The 18,216-nt window shown below is 42.5% G+C and overlaps 1 protein-coding gene across 4 annotated transcripts in view; it reads left to right on the forward strand.

The window, feature by feature from the left end:
* runx2b (RUNX family transcription factor 2b) overlaps window positions 1-18,216 on the forward strand; it is a 38,896-nt gene that overhangs the window by 13,005 nt on the left and 7,675 nt on the right. For 3 of the 4 annotated variants that reach the window (XM_067481476.1, XM_067481474.1, XM_067481473.1), the window contains exons 3-6: window positions 5,012-5,274; window positions 6,564-6,720; window positions 8,629-8,733; window positions 17,811-17,978. In XM_067481476.1, coding sequence (XP_067337577.1) covers window positions 5,012-5,274; window positions 6,564-6,720; window positions 8,629-8,733; window positions 17,811-17,978 — 693 coding nt within the window. Of the gene's footprint in view, window positions 1-3,647; window positions 3,926-5,011; window positions 5,275-6,563; window positions 6,721-8,628; window positions 8,734-17,810; window positions 17,979-18,216 lie in introns of those variants that run through there. The other variant, XM_067481475.1, reaches the window with a different exon arrangement.

Here is an 18,216-nt window from a genome sequence, read left to right on the forward strand (position 1 = left end):
CCTCCTCTGTTTGCTAGCTGCTCCACTAATTGACTGCTTAGTTGGCTGTATACCAGCCCTGGTCTCACTGACCAGCAGCGTAGTTTTGCAGCTGCATGTCTTCTATCCTGGTTGGTTTGGTTGAGTGGCTATTAGGATGGGTACTGGGTTGGTTGGCCAACTTGCCTGGTGGCCTGGCTGATTGGTTAGCTGGCAAGCTGGCTTGTTGATAGCCTGCCAAACATGGAAACATCCCGTTAGTGCTGAAAAAGCCTGGGCCTCGTCACAGCCGTCCTCTAGAAAGCTATAATTACGTGTCTTGAAAAATGCACCACTGTGAAATGGAACCTCAATCTTGAGTCTTAAGTGGCTGTAGTTTTCCTCTTCAATAATATCAGTATACCCTTGTGAAAGTAAGAAGAGTGGTACAGAGACAGTAATGCTGCTCGCCATGGTTTTTAATATTTTTCTATAAAACATAAAGTGTGTACATTTCGGTGTGTCCTGCTTCAACTTTACTCTTTGTTGTTGAATGTACATTTTCGCATCATTGCCAAGCTGAGGCTCCTGCTATGTTTCCTAATGAGTTGTTGTTAATAGTGATCACACACAGTTCCTCTAACTGTGCATTTCTGTGAATTGGAAAGAGCAAGAGGGATGTAAAGAAGTTGACGGATGAGGGAAAGAAACAGGGGAATAGAAAGGTCTTGCATGTTTAGTTTGTTGACAACATTATAGACAACGGGTGTGTGTGTGCATATTAGTGGTTCACACAGTCTTTGTCATTCCAAGTGGGAACGAGAACAGAAACTTTTATTACTCGCTTGATATCTCGACAGGAACATTAGTTAGAAAATGTCAGCTGAGTTTGATTTTTATTGAAAACAAATAATTGAAACTCAGCAGCAGAAATACAATATTACCATAAATCAAAAAACGCACATCCTGCTCATTGTGGTATACTGTGGTTGTTCAATGTTAGTGACTTCTCCTACTGTGCAGTTACTCCAAGCCAGTGTAACACAGTAGATGAATAATACCAGAGCGGAGAGAGACGATCCAGCTGTGCACCAGGCGAGTAGCAGCCGCATTAAATGAACAGCTTTACGCTACATGCATTTCTACATAATATTAAGTCTGTTAATACTGAACAGGATCAGTCAAATACCCTCAAAGTCCAACAGTGCATGAACGTTCCAGCATTCGCGTTTGATCAGAAGTTGACTTTTGGCTGGGTTAAATCCAGGACACTGGCGCGGTGGAAGTGGTATTTTTTGATTGAACAGCGTATTCTGGCACATTAACGCCTTCTCCACTGTCTCCCTCACATCTCCAGGACATCAAACACAGATTTTCATCTCAGGGGTCGCCCTATACCTCCGACTAACAGAGAAACCGACAGCAGGCTTTACTGTATGAATGCGTGCCGTATCCTGTAGGAACCTGGAAGACAGATGCTGGACATACAGCGGCGAGGCAAAGCAGAGTCAGATGGGACAAACACTCTTTGATGAGCCAGGCTTGTCAGGGTTTAAGTCACGACTACGTTGGGGTGGGGGGGTGGGGGGTGGTTGTTTGAGGCCTAGATGTTTGGTTGGGAATATCAAGAGGCTCTTCCCTTCCACTGATTCTGATGGGACAATAAGACTGATTAGTTTGCTTTAAAAAGCATTTGAGGATATGAAATGATACTGATATGATATGATGTACTTATTGGAGCGTCATTAAATCACTCATCAATCATGCAAATAAAGAGTTGCTCATTTAAAGTCCAGTTCCGATCTGAACAGAAACACAATTTCGATAATTAAATTGATGGCATCAAATTGACTAAAAGGCAATAATTATGTCTATGCTAAGATTTCATAAATTAGATTCCAGAACAACATTAAGGATGTTTTCCACATTACCTCAAATGTATTCGGCGCTGAAAAAGAAAGATATTGTCAGAGCTGAAACTTAACTCTGTTGGAATAACTAACTCCACGGTTCCTGCAAGGCCATGTTTACCACTATTACAGATTTAATTACTACTATTCACATTTATCCATCCATGAATTTGTTAGTTGATCTTTGAGAATGTTGGCCAATGTGAACCATATTTCTGGTGTTTGGGGTACACGGAAGGGAATTGTAACTCAATCACTTTTTTTCCCCCTCCCAGTCCACATGACGAGGTGCCAGATGCGTGTCAGTGCTTTCAGACTTTATATATATATCCCTCCCACATCCTTACACACATGCTAACAGACATGTCTGCATGTGCACAGTACACCCACGTACATACATACTTATGAAACACAAGAAGTTATTTCAAGTGCTCGGGCCTTAGTACCGCGAATAAATGTCTAATGCTATATCCAACTTTACAGCATAAAAACAAGTTGCAAAAGCCCTCACAGGATCTAAGCTGACAGCTGTGCTTCCTTGTTCTTCCTTTTATTTTGAAATAAGTCTGAACTATCAAAGGCCTTTGTCCTAACATCTGCAATAAAAGCTTGTTTAGGAGCAACAGGAACACAGAGTGACTGTACACACACTACTGTGTGATGTGGCACTCAGAAAGACTCATTTGGAGACGGATGGGTAACAGGGAGGGTGGGGTGGGTGGTGAGAGCCAGTTGAGATATTAGAACCCGACAGACAGCTCACAGAGGGTAGAGGATGCCCTCTACAGTAGACACTTGAGGGGCAGGCAAAGCAGGCCTTCTCACTGACTGCGATCAGAGCAATGTCCACAACTACTGGACATTTAAACATGAAATTATTTTTTGTTTTTTTTTTAAAACAGGATGTTCATCAAAACATCTTGATTTTATTTTTTTCTTTCTTCGTTTTCATCTCGCTCTGAAACAATGTGTAATTTGTAAGAAAAGGGTTTAGCATTATGCCATCCTATTTTTGTGGTGGAAAAATATTGAGATCCTTTATTTTAAGTAGAAGTAGCGATTCACTTTTATGTAAGTCCTGCACTGAAATTATTACATAAGTAAAAGTAGTGCTATAGTGTTATAAGAGGAAAATGTACTGTGAGGTTAAAATTACCCATCCTGCAGAAATGTGCCATCTGTGTGTTGCACTTTATGCATATTATTTCTAATATATTAATTTGTGGAGTTTTACTGTTTAATTGTGCGATTGAAGAGTTTCTTTTATACTGCATTATGTACTGCTGGTTATTTAAATATATGACTGCCTCGTGTTTTAGAAGTTCCTCGTGTGTTTTTTTTTATATAAAATCTGCAAAGAAACCAGTAACTACCCTTCTTAAATAAATGTAGAGTACAAATTAAAGTTTTTTCCTCTTATCTGTCGTGGAGTAGAAATAGTATTTAATAGAAATCTTCCAGCTAAGTAGAGTTAATTTTAACTTTATCTAACTGCAATACTTAATTCAGTCATATTGATATTTAGATATGAAACAGCGTGCGTAATTGCGCACTTTCATTATGATCCAAGGCTTTTTTTTTTTTTTTTTTTTGCCGCGGTTGGTTTTGTAATGAAGTCATGAAATTGTAGTTATGTGAGAAGTTTATCAACTTATTTCAGGCACCACAGATAATGAGACAGATATGTATATAAATGGCTTTCTATATAAACGGCAGTTGTATTACAAGAAGCGACCACATGCTTGGATGAACCTCGTGTCAAGTAGAATACCTGTACACCTGCACAACAGCTCTCCCCTGCGCTCGAGTGAAACTCTACTCCTGCGTCTCAACCTGACTCACCGCTCTCCGGTGACTCACTCACTCCTACCTTATGGAGTATAGTTCACTTCTCACACCGGCTCGGTTCTCTGATCGCTCTCTGACCGCGTACAGTATTGTTAGGGCTCAGTGGTAACACAACACGGACGGATGGACCGGTGCGTGTCGACTGACTGGAAATGACCGTCTCAGGCGTTAGGAGCGCGCGGATGGTCCAGGGGAGTGCTAACATGTCGGTACGTAGGCTACAGCTGACTGTGTGTAAACTCTGAACTGTGGGTAACGGCGTGAAATGTCGTCCCATGTGTGTTTCATGAAGGTATCGACGTTACACAGAGACCTGTCCGGTCTTCTATATAGCCGTGATAGATTATGGCGGAGGGATTGGATCTGACTCCAGACACCACGTGTTGGAGTCGCATCAGCGCAATAATTGCTGGGGCTCTCGAGCTATATAAACCGCAAAAAGCCTGAGCACGGGAAACCCCGGCCCCCAAACACTAACCACATTTACGGCTACAAAACAGGATTCGTTTTCCGCCTCCTTCATCTCACCGGCGATGATTTTTTTGTTGTTGTTTTTTTTTTTTCCGACTTCACCAACCTTTTTTAACCCTATACAAAACCCTCGGGTCGGCAGAGAGACTTCACGGAAAAATATACACAATTTGCAGACGTCGCGGCTTTATAAATAGTCGTGTTAAGTATTGTTAAAGCTTTTTCCTTTGACTTTGAAAACTTTGTGTGTACATAGCCTGCGGGCTTTCACAGAGCCTTTCAGTTTGGCACAAAGACTTCAATGACACACCTGGAGCAGCGCTTTGACTTTTCACTGAAGGAAGTCAGACAAAAAAACTGTTTTGAGCCTCTGGGTCGGCTGTTCCATTTTAGACCTGCTTTTTTGAAATTGTATAGCCTATTAAGCGCCCGGACATTTATTTGATGTTATTTATATCCACAACCGAGTAACTGTGTCGGCGTTATGGGGCACGGACGTTTTTACTGAGAAGTTTGGGAGAAAAAAAAAGAACCCTTGTCATTTAAAACATCATCAAGTTTTCAAGGCTTGTTTTTCTTTCTGGAGAAGTATATTTTATGTCGTTTGAAGGCGCCCACTAAAGTTTGTAGTGGAGAGAGTTTTGAAACGCGGTGTGCGCTCACCGAGTCCCATTTTCCATTGGCAGACGCGCTGAGGTTCAGCGGCGGCGCACACTCCGGGTTTCTTCCAGAGTGTGTGAGAGAAAGAAAGAAAGTGAGAGGAACTGGAGAGCGTTTGGTGTCTTTATTGATAATCCACGCTGTTGTGATGCGAATTCCCGTAGATCCCAGCGCCAGTCGGAGGTTCAGTCCGCCGTCCAATAGCCTCCAGCCGGTCCCAGGGAAGATGAACGATGTGAGCTCTCCAGCCGGGCAGCCGGACGCAGCCGCGGCGGTGCCAAGACTGCGTCCCCACGAAAACCGCAGCATGGCCGAGATCATCGCCGACCACCCAGCCGAACTGGTCCGGACCGACAGCCCCAACTTCCTTTGCTCGGTCCTGCCCTCCCACTGGCGGTGCAACAAGACGCTGCCTGTCGCCTTTAAGGTGAGTCCCGACTCAGTCATGTGTGGGTAAAGTAAAAGGTGTGTAAACCACAACGTGATGCTGTCTACACTGGAGCACAAACAACAACCAAATGTAAATGTATCAAAAAAGGGCGCGGACGCATGCTTTTTATTTAAATATGCATTCGTTGTACAAAGTAAATTAATTTAATCGAAGGTCAGAAAAGCTGAAAATCTTGTTGTGTTTCTCTTCTTCCCTCCTGTCCCTTCTGGGAAAGGCTAAATGTTGGGTTAAATGTATCTGGCTCAATTTTGTTTGGAGATTTTGTAAACAAACAAAAACGGAGTTTTATTTATTACCAACCAATCAGTTAATGTAATAAAACATTACAAAAATGGCAGGCAATTTTGTTTGAGTTACTACACTGTGGCCTATTAGAATCACAACATTTTTTTATTATACAGTTTTTTTTGTAATTAATCTGCACATGTTTAGTTTAACTGCAAGGCAGAAAACCTAATACAGAAATGTGTATTTTTCTCTATGCAACAGAGATTGTTTATACATCTTAGGCCTTTGTAGGCATTTTTAAAGCCTGGAGAGTTTTTTGCTCCCATGACATTTCACAGGAAAGGCCCTATTAATTACTTGACAGATATTATTTAAACAACAGATCAAAGACACCAAAATGGAAATTTGTAGCTGTAGCTCTGGCTTCAAATCATATGTGACACATTTAAAAATATTTCTGTTATTTAACTGTTCTTATTACTGTGGCTCTGTAATTATTGCTACTCTGTAGGCCTGCTTATGCTCTTTTATCTTCATCCAGGAATCTAAATGATAACAAGAGGCCTCTGCGCCTTTGTTTTTAAGACTGCTTTATAGAATTCATTCACATAATTACACTTATAATATTCCACTGCTTCAGGAGAACAAAATTAAAACCATCTATCTGCATCATTTGTTGGAGGATGGTGTGATGCAAAACAGAGCTGTCACATTAGCTGGATTAATTATTTTATGAGTGAAACTGAGAATGAAACATATTTAATTTCACTTAGTGTTTGACATTAAAACAAAATGAATTTCTTTATTAAGTTTAGTTTTATAATAAACATTTCTGTTTTATTTGAGTTTTTTTTTTTTTTTTTTTTTTTTTTTTTTACATGAGCAGAGGAAGAAAACATGTTGTAGCATACATAGATTAATTGATGTTTTAACAGTTTGTGGCTGTCTGAGGAGGGTGCACATTTTGTTAATTCTCCCAATACATTGATGAAAATAGTTCCTAAATTTCTGCCTTCTGACTTTTGCACACGTGACAGGTGGTTGCCCTTGGAGACATACCCGACGGGACCGTTGTCACTGTAATGGCAGGCAATGATGAGAATTACTCTGCTGAGCTGCGGAACGCCTCAGGTGTGATGAAGAACCAAGTAGCGCGTTTCAATGACCTTCGCTTTGTGGGCCGCAGTGGCAGAGGTGAGGCCTGAAACGCTCTGTGCTTGTTTCACTGCACACTGCTACCACTCAGAAGGAGCTATTTGGTTCAGTGGTGTGGATTAGTGGTCACACTCCCTACGTGGCAACCACATAATGATCTCTCTAACTCCGGGCACAAATCCCACTGCCTGTCTGAGATGTTGCTACCACTCTCTTTGCTTTAAAATTAGGAACCTTTTTTTTCCTAACTAAGGTAAGAATGACAAGCTTTCTAACTCCCAGTGTTTACTAATGCAGTGGGTTTTGGCGCTTTAATTTAGGATACAAAGTTCTGGTCAAAGATGGGATGTGTCAGTTCAGCATTGCCACCCTTAGGAAAGTGTTGATCTGATAACAAGAATTCTTTCTTTAATGTTCACCTGACATGAACCAGCTCAGTTTCAGGGTTATAAACATGTTGGGTGGTGTCACAGCCCTACAGCTGATCACTCTAAGCACATGCCCTCAGGCTCTCAGACAGCAAAGCAGAGGCACACTCTGATTGGGTCAAATGGCATTCCCTGAATATTTGGCATCGCTAAAGCGACTCTGTGAATAATTTTCCATCGTGTTGCTTAATCATCTTATTTATGTTTCAAAATTTGGCACTGGGGATGTGCTGTCTTACTGTCTCCAAAGTTACTGGAAATATTTTCTAAGAGGCTCTTTATTTTCTGCTCACAGAGAGTGGTCGCATACAATAAGCTGATGGTGATGTGCGCTGTCAGCAGCTCCACCAGTGACTTTTCTTTGCAGTTTCCCTTCCTATTGTAGCCGTCAAATAGAGATGAATCTAAGACAGTAAAAAAGGATGATGGGGGGACAAGGTATAGAGAGGAGAGCAGGCATGGTGACTGTCGCCAGGGAGATCTTGCATGCGTCAGCTCTCTGTGACACAGAATCTTATGACAGGAAGTGACATAGGAACCAGGGAAGATCAGACTACGAGGTGTCTGAAATCAATACCCAGGAACGACGAGATAGGTACAAACAGAGCGAACTGATAGGATGTTAGATAGCTAAAAGTCATGCACAGAGAGGCAGAAGCGGCCAACAAAGATAGACTGGGATTATTAGTAGGTGGCTGAAATAGTGTCACAGCACAATGACAGCACGAACAGACTTAGAGTAATCAAATACTAGTGATCAGATAATTAAAGTTAATAGTATAGTATTGCCTTGACACTAAGCCCAAATGAGGTAACAGGTACCAGATGACAGCAGTCAATCTTTAATCATATCTTACTATCTCTACATCGCCCACATGCCCATCATATCAGGTATGTGGAACACCTGTTGCATCTGTGATCTGCTATCTCCCAGACTCATCACTTCTTCAAAAAGCATGTTTATAGTGAACCAGTGTGTGTAACGGAAGAGGGGAGGACACACACGGGTGGCTGGCTGCGACTGAATGGACAGCTGCGTAGATGAGTCGCTGCAGCAACCTGCCCCCCACTTCCTGTTTCCTGCACGTAGCCATGGTTACTGGATGCGTCTGCATACTTCAGCTGTTAGTGCTGCTGCTGACTTGACTATTGCAATCTGATTCATAGCATTCTTTGTGCATGCACACAGGAACATAGACACTCAACCCCAAGGCAGCAACCTCTTGGGATTATTGAGAAAGGAAGTGACTATTAAAGTGCCTCTCACCCACTCACGCTGCGTTAGATAGCGAGAAGGTCTGCATAACAAGAAACTCCAGTTAGTCTTTCATTTGGGCTGTACCTAAAGAGACATCCTCACACAAGCAATGTTGTCTTATAATAATCCTTTTAAAGTCATTTTTGCTTTGGCTATTATGTGATCACAAACCCATTTGGGACTTAGGGGTGATTAGAAATGAAAGCAGTTCATTGTCTCCTCAGATGGTTTGTCATTTGATGTTGTTTGATGTCACCACAGGCAAAAGCTTCACGCTGACAATCACAGTATTCACCAACCCCCCACAAGTGGCCACTTACCACCGAGCCATAAAGGTCACCGTGGATGGACCACGTGAGCCCAGAAGTGAGTAGAAATACATGCACATACAGCATGGTAATATGCATATGACATGGTTCTGTAATTTGCCTTTAAATCTTTACAATGGTAAACTTTCATAAAGTTTGAGGATTATGAAGAAAGAACAGGTTAAACTGAATGGGCAGGACTTTTAATCACTTAAATTGTGGCTTTTATGCTATTTATTGGCTCTTCAGTGGACATTTAAGTCAAATCATGATTCATTTGCTAAATCTGTTTCAATTGCACATTTTGCCTTTTTCAATATGCCAACATTTTAAATGAATGCAAACAAACAAAAAAAAACTTTTTTTTTTTTTTTTTGCAGTATTTAATTTTTTATTTCCACTCCAGGTGCTTTATGTGCAAATTGATAATGTGCGTAAAACAGTTGGTTTGAAGTCCATTTAACATGGTGACAGCCTAATAAAGCAAGTTGATTAACAAAAAAATGTTGTTGATTAATTGAGCTGTTTGGCATTTACAAGAATTTTCATTTAGTTGACCTCTCTGTAAGCAGCTCAGCCTTCTGTGTGATGGTTTGAGAGAGAGAAGAGAAATAACAAGTGAGGCTGAATATTCCTGAGAGGGTACACTGGGTAGCAGAGTGCTAGCATCAGCTCCTTTTAATGGGCCATATAAAAACAACTGAGGAGGAAAAAAAAACTTTACTATAGCCGTCAGTGCCAGCTGGTCTGGCATGCAGCTGTTTCCCTAAACCTCCTCCCTATTCATAAAAAAACATATTCTCATCTCATGGCGTCGCAGTTAACAATATCACATCACAAACAGCCTGCCCGCCCGCCTGCCTGCCCCCGTCACATATGGCACCAGGACACACGGAGACATAGAGGAGCCGCGACACACTAGGCTTAGTACCATCGTCACTCTCCAATGTAGGAAACCTGCTCATGGTGCCAAAGAAGGCTTCACACAGTCACATTCAGCACTCATCAACACACATCCTAAAACAAAGGCACATGCTTGTCCTCCAACACACATACTCACAATCACACCCTTATTTTTTCCCCTTCATCCCTCTTCGCCGTCGAGGCATGTTGTTTGATCAAAAGCATTTCCTGTGCATCTGCTGTCCCCCGTCAGACGACTTTCAAACAAGTCCTGCTATTTGGTGGCGAGCAGATGGGAATCGAGGCAGAATTTGTTTGGAAAAGCCATAGTTGCAGTCTTCAATTTGCATGCAAGATGTATTATTGGTGTGTGTGGACATGTAAAGTGAAACTAGTTAAGGCAGAACTGACTTGGATATCCATGGTTGGAGATGAGACTTTCCTCTGTTGTTCTTTCCTTCCATCTTGTCAATTTGTGATCTCAAGAAAAAGCTTTAAAGTTTGCATGTTCCAGCTTTAGTCTCAGGACAGTAATTTAGGCAATAAAGTGTATGTCATCATACGTAACCTCTGAACTTCTTCACTTTTCTCTTAAGTGGTCAGAATTGCGGCGTGGTGTAATTTACTCTGAAACTGCAGCCAGAACACGTCTCCCTCTCAGGGTTCATTAAGTCGAGGTCGGAGGGTGGCAAAACACACATGTGCCCTCTCAACCATTCTTCCCCTCCTCCAGGTTACAGAATGGAGAGACTCACAGCTGAGAGCACCGGCTGTCCCCGAAAACACGATTCTATCTGTGAACGCTTCATTGACCCGGGGCAGGGGGCTTTGTCAGCCATTACAACTCTATTTTGTGTTAAAACAGTTGGTAATTAGGAGGCCTGTAGTACACTGGGCCTCTGGTGGGGTCTACACAGAGACAGAATACTGGAGTGTCTGAAAGTTGACACACACTGGCACTCTGTGGCCCCTGTTTGTAAAAACACTGTAGTTTCTCGAAAATAAGCTGACAGTAACAGACGATTTCAACATGGGCTGGATCCTGGTCTGGAGCAGCTAGAACTAAAAACAGTTTTCAGCTGTTTTATTGGTGTTAGTGGCACTTTTTCTCCCCCTGTTAATGGCTTGCTTGGTTGTGGGTCTCTCATTCAGGAAGGACATTTTGTGTCTTTGATAAGCCTTATGGTAGCCATATGGGTCTTCCTGAGGGATGTCATTTCCCCAGCAGTTCTCCCAACAATGGTAGTATGGGACCACCCGTGAATGAATGGGGCTCGTATCTCCGAATTGTGGCAGTGAGCTTCAGCCAATTAATTATGCGGTCAGAGTGGCTAATATCAGCGTGGCCTAGTTTAAAGATCTGTGGAATAATTTTTCCTCAGAGGTTTACAGTGTGCGCTTCGGTGTAGTAAGTGGTTAGTCAGGTCCCTCTGGCCACTGTGTTATTAGCGGGAGGCTAACTCGGTTTCTGCGGCTCGTATTGTGCTTAATCACTTGACAGCTCTTGGTTACTCTGTGGTTTGCCACTGCACAGACCAACTCGCCAAGTGTGTTTGTACATGCATATGTCTGTGTGTGTTCATCCGTATAGGCATGTCGGTATGCTCATATGACTGCTAATGGATGTACATGTAGCGCCTGTGTCTGCATGTGCACCCACACGACATGTTTTGGAGAGAGAGCCTGTGTTATTGGTGTCATTAGTCTAGTGTAGCCACAGAGCTGATTTGAGGCAGAGCTAATAGGCCTCATTAAATGTCATTTTGAGCTAATAGACAGGGAGTGGCTGTTTAAACCAATATGCTTTTATAGGTGGTTCTGTCTCCTGAAGGTGGCTGCAGCCAGCTGAAGCAAACTTCCTGAGTGATAATAGCTGAGCTGTAATAACACAATATACAAGGCTTTCTGTCTAAACCCACTGTTCTCATTATAGTTAATTGATGTCAGACAAACATAGGAGGTGACAAAAACCACTGTGGTGTCGCACACTCTCTGTCTAGCTGTGGCATATTTCAGTGGTTATTGTGCATAAACGCGTGTGTGCGTGACGTGTGTGATGTATATGTCAGTGGTGGAGGTTAGTGGTCAGGCCTGTCTCTGCGCTCTGGCATTTGAAGGTGCCAGGTCTAGGGGGTTCTGGACTCGGGGATGGGGTCGTGTTTAGGTTTGGTTTTGGTCAGAGCGTTAACAAGTCTGGTGAAGAGCCCCTGGTTACTTACAGGCCTGTAGACAATATTAGTGGTTTAGAGAACCCGTCTGCCAAGCCAATATCTTCCTGTGACACTCACACACATTACATACTACTGCAGTCATGCCTACCTATACAATTACGCTAGAAGACGCAATCCCTAAAGGAAGGCTGAAAAGCCTTCATATCAAAGCCTCTGCTGCTTCTTGTCATCCAAGGGACCCTGTCAGATTTTACATTTTAACCTCAAATGTAGTTAGTTCAAATTTTAAATCAGTTCTGATATAAACTGATAGTGATGGAAGGCTAAGGAAAGGGCAATATGATGACACCTACCTGAGGTTTTCAAAATTGTTGCTCCCACATTTCAGACTCTCTGCCACCGAGAGACACTTTGGTTATGACACACAAAGTGGGAGACAATAGTCTAGTCGGGATGAAATAGAAGCAATAGATAACAAAAGAATAAAATAGATAGCAAATGATCGCATCAAGCAGTAACACCAGTACTCACTCACATGCTCTCATCCTGTTAAAACTCCTTTTAAAAAAATGCCATTGTCAATGCTGCTTCCGAAACTTTGTGAGCGGGATGCTTCCATTAACATGTCTGTCAAGACATCACCAAAAGGCAGCTAAACAGTGACATCACACACCTACATGCCAGTACATGTACAGCGTACTATTATCTGCTGTAAGGCCTGGACGTTTTTACCCCAGATGGTTATGGTCAGTGTTAAATGCTAACATCCTCACAAATGCTAATTACATTTGTACCACAATATTTAGATGATGTCAGCCAGCTCTCATTTCATTGAATTATCTAAAGTAATATGAGGATTTTTATGACTGGATTATCATACCATCAGCGACTGCCTCAAGCAACTGTAGAAAAATACAATATGCTTTTGTACAGCATCCAGGTAATTAAAGAGGATTTAAGAAGACTCCTGTCTCACTCTGAGAAAAAAATCACACAAACACCCACATCTTTCTGCTGCTGTCTTACTTGAATCAACTTTTAACAATGGGAGCCGGACAAATAAAACTCACCCCAACATCAGGAGGAAAAGAAATGAAAGGAAGGAGGGAGGGAGGAAAGAGGGAGGGAGGAGTGGGGGGAAAAAGAGAAGAGGTAAAAAGACCAGAGGCAGGCAGTCAGTTGAATGTCTTATGAAGCTGCTTGAAGAGGTGCCAAAGCCTCTACAATTCAAAACACAAAATCATTCAGTGAGAGGTAGCAACAGAGAGGAAGATACAGGAATAAAGAGTGAGAATAGGAGGCAGAAGTGAGTCATAAGATGAGATAAAGATTAGGAAAGAGAGTCCGGAGTTGGTTAGCCCCAAGCTGCAACAAAAACATCTCTGAGGGATTTGTTCCCCCCTGTTGTGAATCAAAACACTTTAATGTGAGTAAAGACGTGAAGAGGCAATCTCCACGAAAACCACACACAAGTCAAACTCTGTGTGTGTGTGTGTGTGTGTCCGTGTGTGTGTCCGTCCTCTTTAAACTATGCACAAGTGTTTATATATAAAGTGTTTTTGCATTTTTTGCATTCAATACTGTAAATGTATCACCTTTGGGAATTGTTGTGTGTGTGTGTGTGTGTGTGCGTGTGTTTGCGTTTGTGTGTGTGTGTGTGCCCTTCCCTTGCCTGGCTTGCTTCCTCCAGGCTGGAACGCATGGACCACACAGACGGCTGGCAGCGCTCCACGACAGCCTGGCTCCCCCTTTCTCTCGTTCTCCTTCACTCGCTGCCTCGTCTCCCACACCTTCTCTCTCGTTTCTGTATTTTACTTCCTCTTTTCCCTCCTTTTTCCCCCCAATCCTGTTTTTATTATCTCCACTCTTTCTTTCTCCCCTCCTACTCTCTTTTTATACTAGACCCCCATGGTAGACATGGCGTCTGGCTGTCACCCACTCAGTGCTTTTCCTCCCGAGCCATGCTCTGCCAGCTTCAGATTGCCACCTGAAATAATTCATTGTTTCTGACTGCTCGCAAAAATAACATGGCCAATGTGAGGACTTCACATAAAAAGTGAAATACGGACCCAGTGTATTCATTCATTGCCTTTACTGGCTGCTCCACTCTGAGATGACTGACGCACATGTACACACACAAACACAGACTGGCTGATTCAACACAGGCCCTGTGAGCATGGGGGGATTTTCTGAATCAGCCCCTAAGATACATTCATCCGAACTCACCCAGTGATCATAAAACAGACTGAAGGGCTTAGAGGGCATGACGTGACACCAAATTTATAAATTATCCCATTTATTCAGGATTTTCTGGTGCTCTACATTTTCCTCACATGTTGCTTAGTCAGGCAGCAGGGAGGAGAATTCCCAATTGTCAGCAGCGATAACTTAAACGTGTCAGAGGACGGTCTTCAAGGACACAGATTGACATTTTTTTTAAACTCGGTAAGGGAGAAGTATCGATTGCACTCGCATGTCTGAATATAAAGCTATAGTGAGCAACACATTGGCTCAAGTTTGCACAGGCTGGTAAAAGGCAGATAACTGCGTTCTACCTAAAGGCAGCTAAATCCCTCATCCAGCACAAAGTAACACATTATATCTTGTTCATTTAATGCATAGAAAAACTACAGTAATTATGTTTCTTTAAAAAAAAAAAAAACAGGACAGCTGTTTCTCCCTGCTTCCAGTTTTTGGTAAGCTTAGCTAAGCCAGCTATTGGCCATAGCTTCATATTTATTCACTTTCTCATCCTGAACATATTTCACCCAGTGTGTAAACTGTTACTTTAAACCTTTTAGCCCTTGGAAGTAATTAGGTTTTGAAAACTACCCTGATCCTTTTGTGATATAGTTGTCAGTGTAAAATCCCAGCACAAGTCATATGAAAGCTGAAGGAACTTGGGTATTTGAGAAGTGTTTTCAACTGGGATGTGTTGTAAAAGGGAACAACTAGCCATCCATCAAAGATCTCTGAGCTCAGGCCTAGATCCAGTCTAATGCTGCTAATAATTACAGACTTATATTCTGTTTGCCTACTTGCTTTTACTAACTGTTATCAGATCAGCAGCAGCAAGTTGAATCCAGACGTTGTCTCTGGGACGGCTGAAATAATACTATTCTAGGATAAGTGTGCAACTGTGTGATTTGAGATTACCATCTATAGAGGTGTTATTTAATCACTATTCATCTTTTTTAGTGTGTGTGTGTGTGTATCTGAGTCTGAACAAGTGTGACTCTGTGCTGTTTGTGCATGTGCGAAAGTTTATGCACCATACGTGTGTGCATGATGGCATGTCCAAACGTGTGTCTGCATATATCCGTCCTTGCACGTGTGTGTTTTCTCTGTGTGTGTGTGTTTCTGTGAGTGCACTATAGTTCCTCACATCTGGTCTGAATCTGTCCATGTTTCCGGCTGCTGGCTGGGCAGGGAAGTGGCAGGCGCTATCGAAAATCTCCGTTGTTTTCGCAGAGATGATGGGAATCTCAGGGACTTTCCCTACGGCAGTGAAATCATCCGCCTTTCCCGCTCCTTTAAATACCCCTGGCTCATTCCTCCACCCTGTTAGGGTTCCGATAAAACAGCTGAGACGTCTTGTGTTGGCAACAGTTGTCGTCTAAAAGGTGTAATTAACTCATGAAAAACTGTATTTACTGTCAGGGCCCACTAAACTAATAGACTTGAGGTCTGGCTCTTTGGAGTGTAAATTGGACCTTAATGTAGTGGTTGACATGCTGCATTCCTATAGAAGAAAAAAGATGTTGGTGTCCTTAAACGTGGTTGCATCCTCACTGTAGGTTTCTTGACAGCATGGTAATCCAGGGTGAAAACTGACAATTAATGACACTGTGACATCAAGTTTTTGGTGACAGAGAGCTGGCAGTCAGATCAAAATCCTCCTCTTTTTTTAAATATGCATGTAAATATCTGTTATCTGTGTCTCAGGGATCCTCCTCAGGGATCCTTCTCGAAGATGTCGAAATCTTAAACCCTCTTTAACTATTTCACCATTCGCTCCACTCAGCAATCTGTACAAAGCCTGTGTCTCCTCGCTGGTTCAGACCCATCCAGAGTTCTTAATTTACTGGTCATCAGGGTCTCTTCTTTTCTGTATGCCTCCTCCCCTCCCCTCTTGTCTGTCCCCCCCTCTGTCTCCATCCATCTCCCTTGGTCTCCAGTTGCTATTTATTCCCATCACTAGGAGACGGCCAGTGCACAAAGCCCGCACTGTGTCCCAGGGCTTTTTTAGAATAGAGATTTGGTCTGTTGAAAATGGAAACGCTATGATTGACTGGGCACAGCTTGCACAGAGAGATGAGGAATGCCAGCGAGAGGCACAAGTTATCCACAGGAACGATAAAGAAATATTAATGGAATATGGACATGAATTATTTTATAAAGTCTTTAATAAGCTGAGGTTTTCAAGAAGCTGATATTATTCTTCGTTCCAAAGCAACTATGTTAAGAAGTCGATGATGAGATTCTGTTTATTTTGAAGTGGGTGATGCCAGTCCTGTAACGTCACTGTAATAAAAATCATGTCTGTCTGACTGTCACTGGCGGCATTTTCACTGCTGCTTTTCTTAAGTCTCATTTTTATAGCAGCAGTATTTGGTATTAAAATTCCAAACAGCTGATCCGTAATAAATGAATTTGTTGGGGAGAATCAGATGGTTAATAAAAGTATTTCTAAGGCAGAATTTCTCTTTTTTTTTCTTCTTCTTTTTTTCTTTTCTTTTTTTGAAGTTGCAGTAGTGAAAAAGAGCTCTGAAAATATTTTGCCATTTATTAGACTGTTAAAGCAACTGGGAAAGACAAACAAAAAGACTCAAGCTTTAGGAGGTTATTGTACATAAGTGAGACCAAGTTCACAAGGATCCCCTGTGAGGCAGTTTTCTGCAGTCTGTGATCACTGTAATGGTGATTCATTGATACAAATGATGTATTTTTTTGAAGATGTCTTCTCCTCTGCAGTCCCCACATAACACCCTCTCAGAGATCTAGTGCCAGATCTTTGTTCCCAGCCCAGGCAGCAGGCAGGTTGGGCTGGATTGTGAAGTAGCTTGCTGTTTTTTGCCTGTGCCAACTGGAGCTCTGCCAAACACAGCAGGAGTTTCTAATCTCCTCTGTTTCATATTTACTTTACCGCCTTTACAGGGGAACTTGTGCGAAACCAGACAGACACACTGATACAGTCTTGTGTCACTGATAAAAAGAACGGTGTGTGTGTACAGGCCTCTGTTTTTACCCCACCTTTTCTAAACTGGAGTCTACACCTGAGCCCCGGGGCAGGTTTTACTGTGGTTCTCACTACAAGGCAGATAATGCTGCTGGCACTGGGATGGGCTGGTTCAGACAGAACCAATCACACATTGTCTTATCTTGTGTGCATGTGCTGTATGGGATTGACATTTTTGTGTCCTGTCTTTTTATATTGGAGCAGGGTAGAATTGCCAGTTCGTAAGAGGGATGAGAGTAAAATCAGGGATATAAAGGGTGCAAACTTATCAGCAGAGGAATGCAGGAAAAGAACTGGTAAAATACATTTGGCATAGCTTACGACTCCTGTGGGGATAATGGTGGGATGGCGTGAGAGCTTGTATTTACCTGTGGATGAAGCCTCAGGTTCAAACTTCACATACGTGCAGCTTCTCACTCTCAGCGTTTAACTTTTCTTGTTTTACGCGCACCGTGATGAGATAATTGCCAAAGTTTTTGCTAATTAGCAGGATGTAGCATCCCATTCTCAACAGCCTCTGTACTTTGCCTTTGTTCAGGAGCACAAGGTATGTTTAACAAGCAAGGCATGGCACACAGAAGAAATGAGTCATTACGTGCAAATTTCTACAGCATAACTGACAAATTGTAGGCCAAGAAAAGAAGCTAACAAATTGAGATAATCAGTTATATCAAACTCAGGGGGGTTCAACTGTCATTAATGTAAATATGATTTTTATGCCCTATCACAGCAGTTATAACAGCTTGGATCCCACCTCCAACTGCTGCAGCTCTGCTCTGCTCTGCTTTGTACCAAATCAAATCCTATTTTTTGTGTCCGCAGGGCATCGTCAAAAACTCGAGGACCCTCCCAAGAGTGGTCTCTTCTCAGACCGCCTCAGCGAGCTTGAGAGGATGAGGGTGAGGGTCACCGTTCCTACTCAAGCCCCCCGGCCAACGCTTAACACAGCAGCCAGCTCTTTCAACCCACAGGGACAGACGCAGATAACAGGTGAGCCGCTCAAGCATCAACTATTACCTTAGACACGGGAAAGACTGGGTACGAGCGCCAGTACAACTAGTAACCACCCTCCTGAAGGGCAGTTGTGCTTGTAGCGGATCTTGACTTCTGACCTCTGGGATTAACTGCTTAGAATTGATAAGTGTTTTGTGTCGTTAGAATACGTTTAAAATACTATTTACTGCATAACCTTTGCAGGTTAGCAGCGTAACATTTTTTTCAAAGTGTA

The sequence above is a fragment of the Channa argus genome, chromosome 17 (genome assembly GCF_033026475.1).
Source record: "Channa argus isolate prfri chromosome 17, Channa argus male v1.0, whole genome shotgun sequence".
NCBI lineage: Eukaryota > Metazoa > Chordata > Actinopteri > Anabantiformes > Channidae > Channa > Channa argus.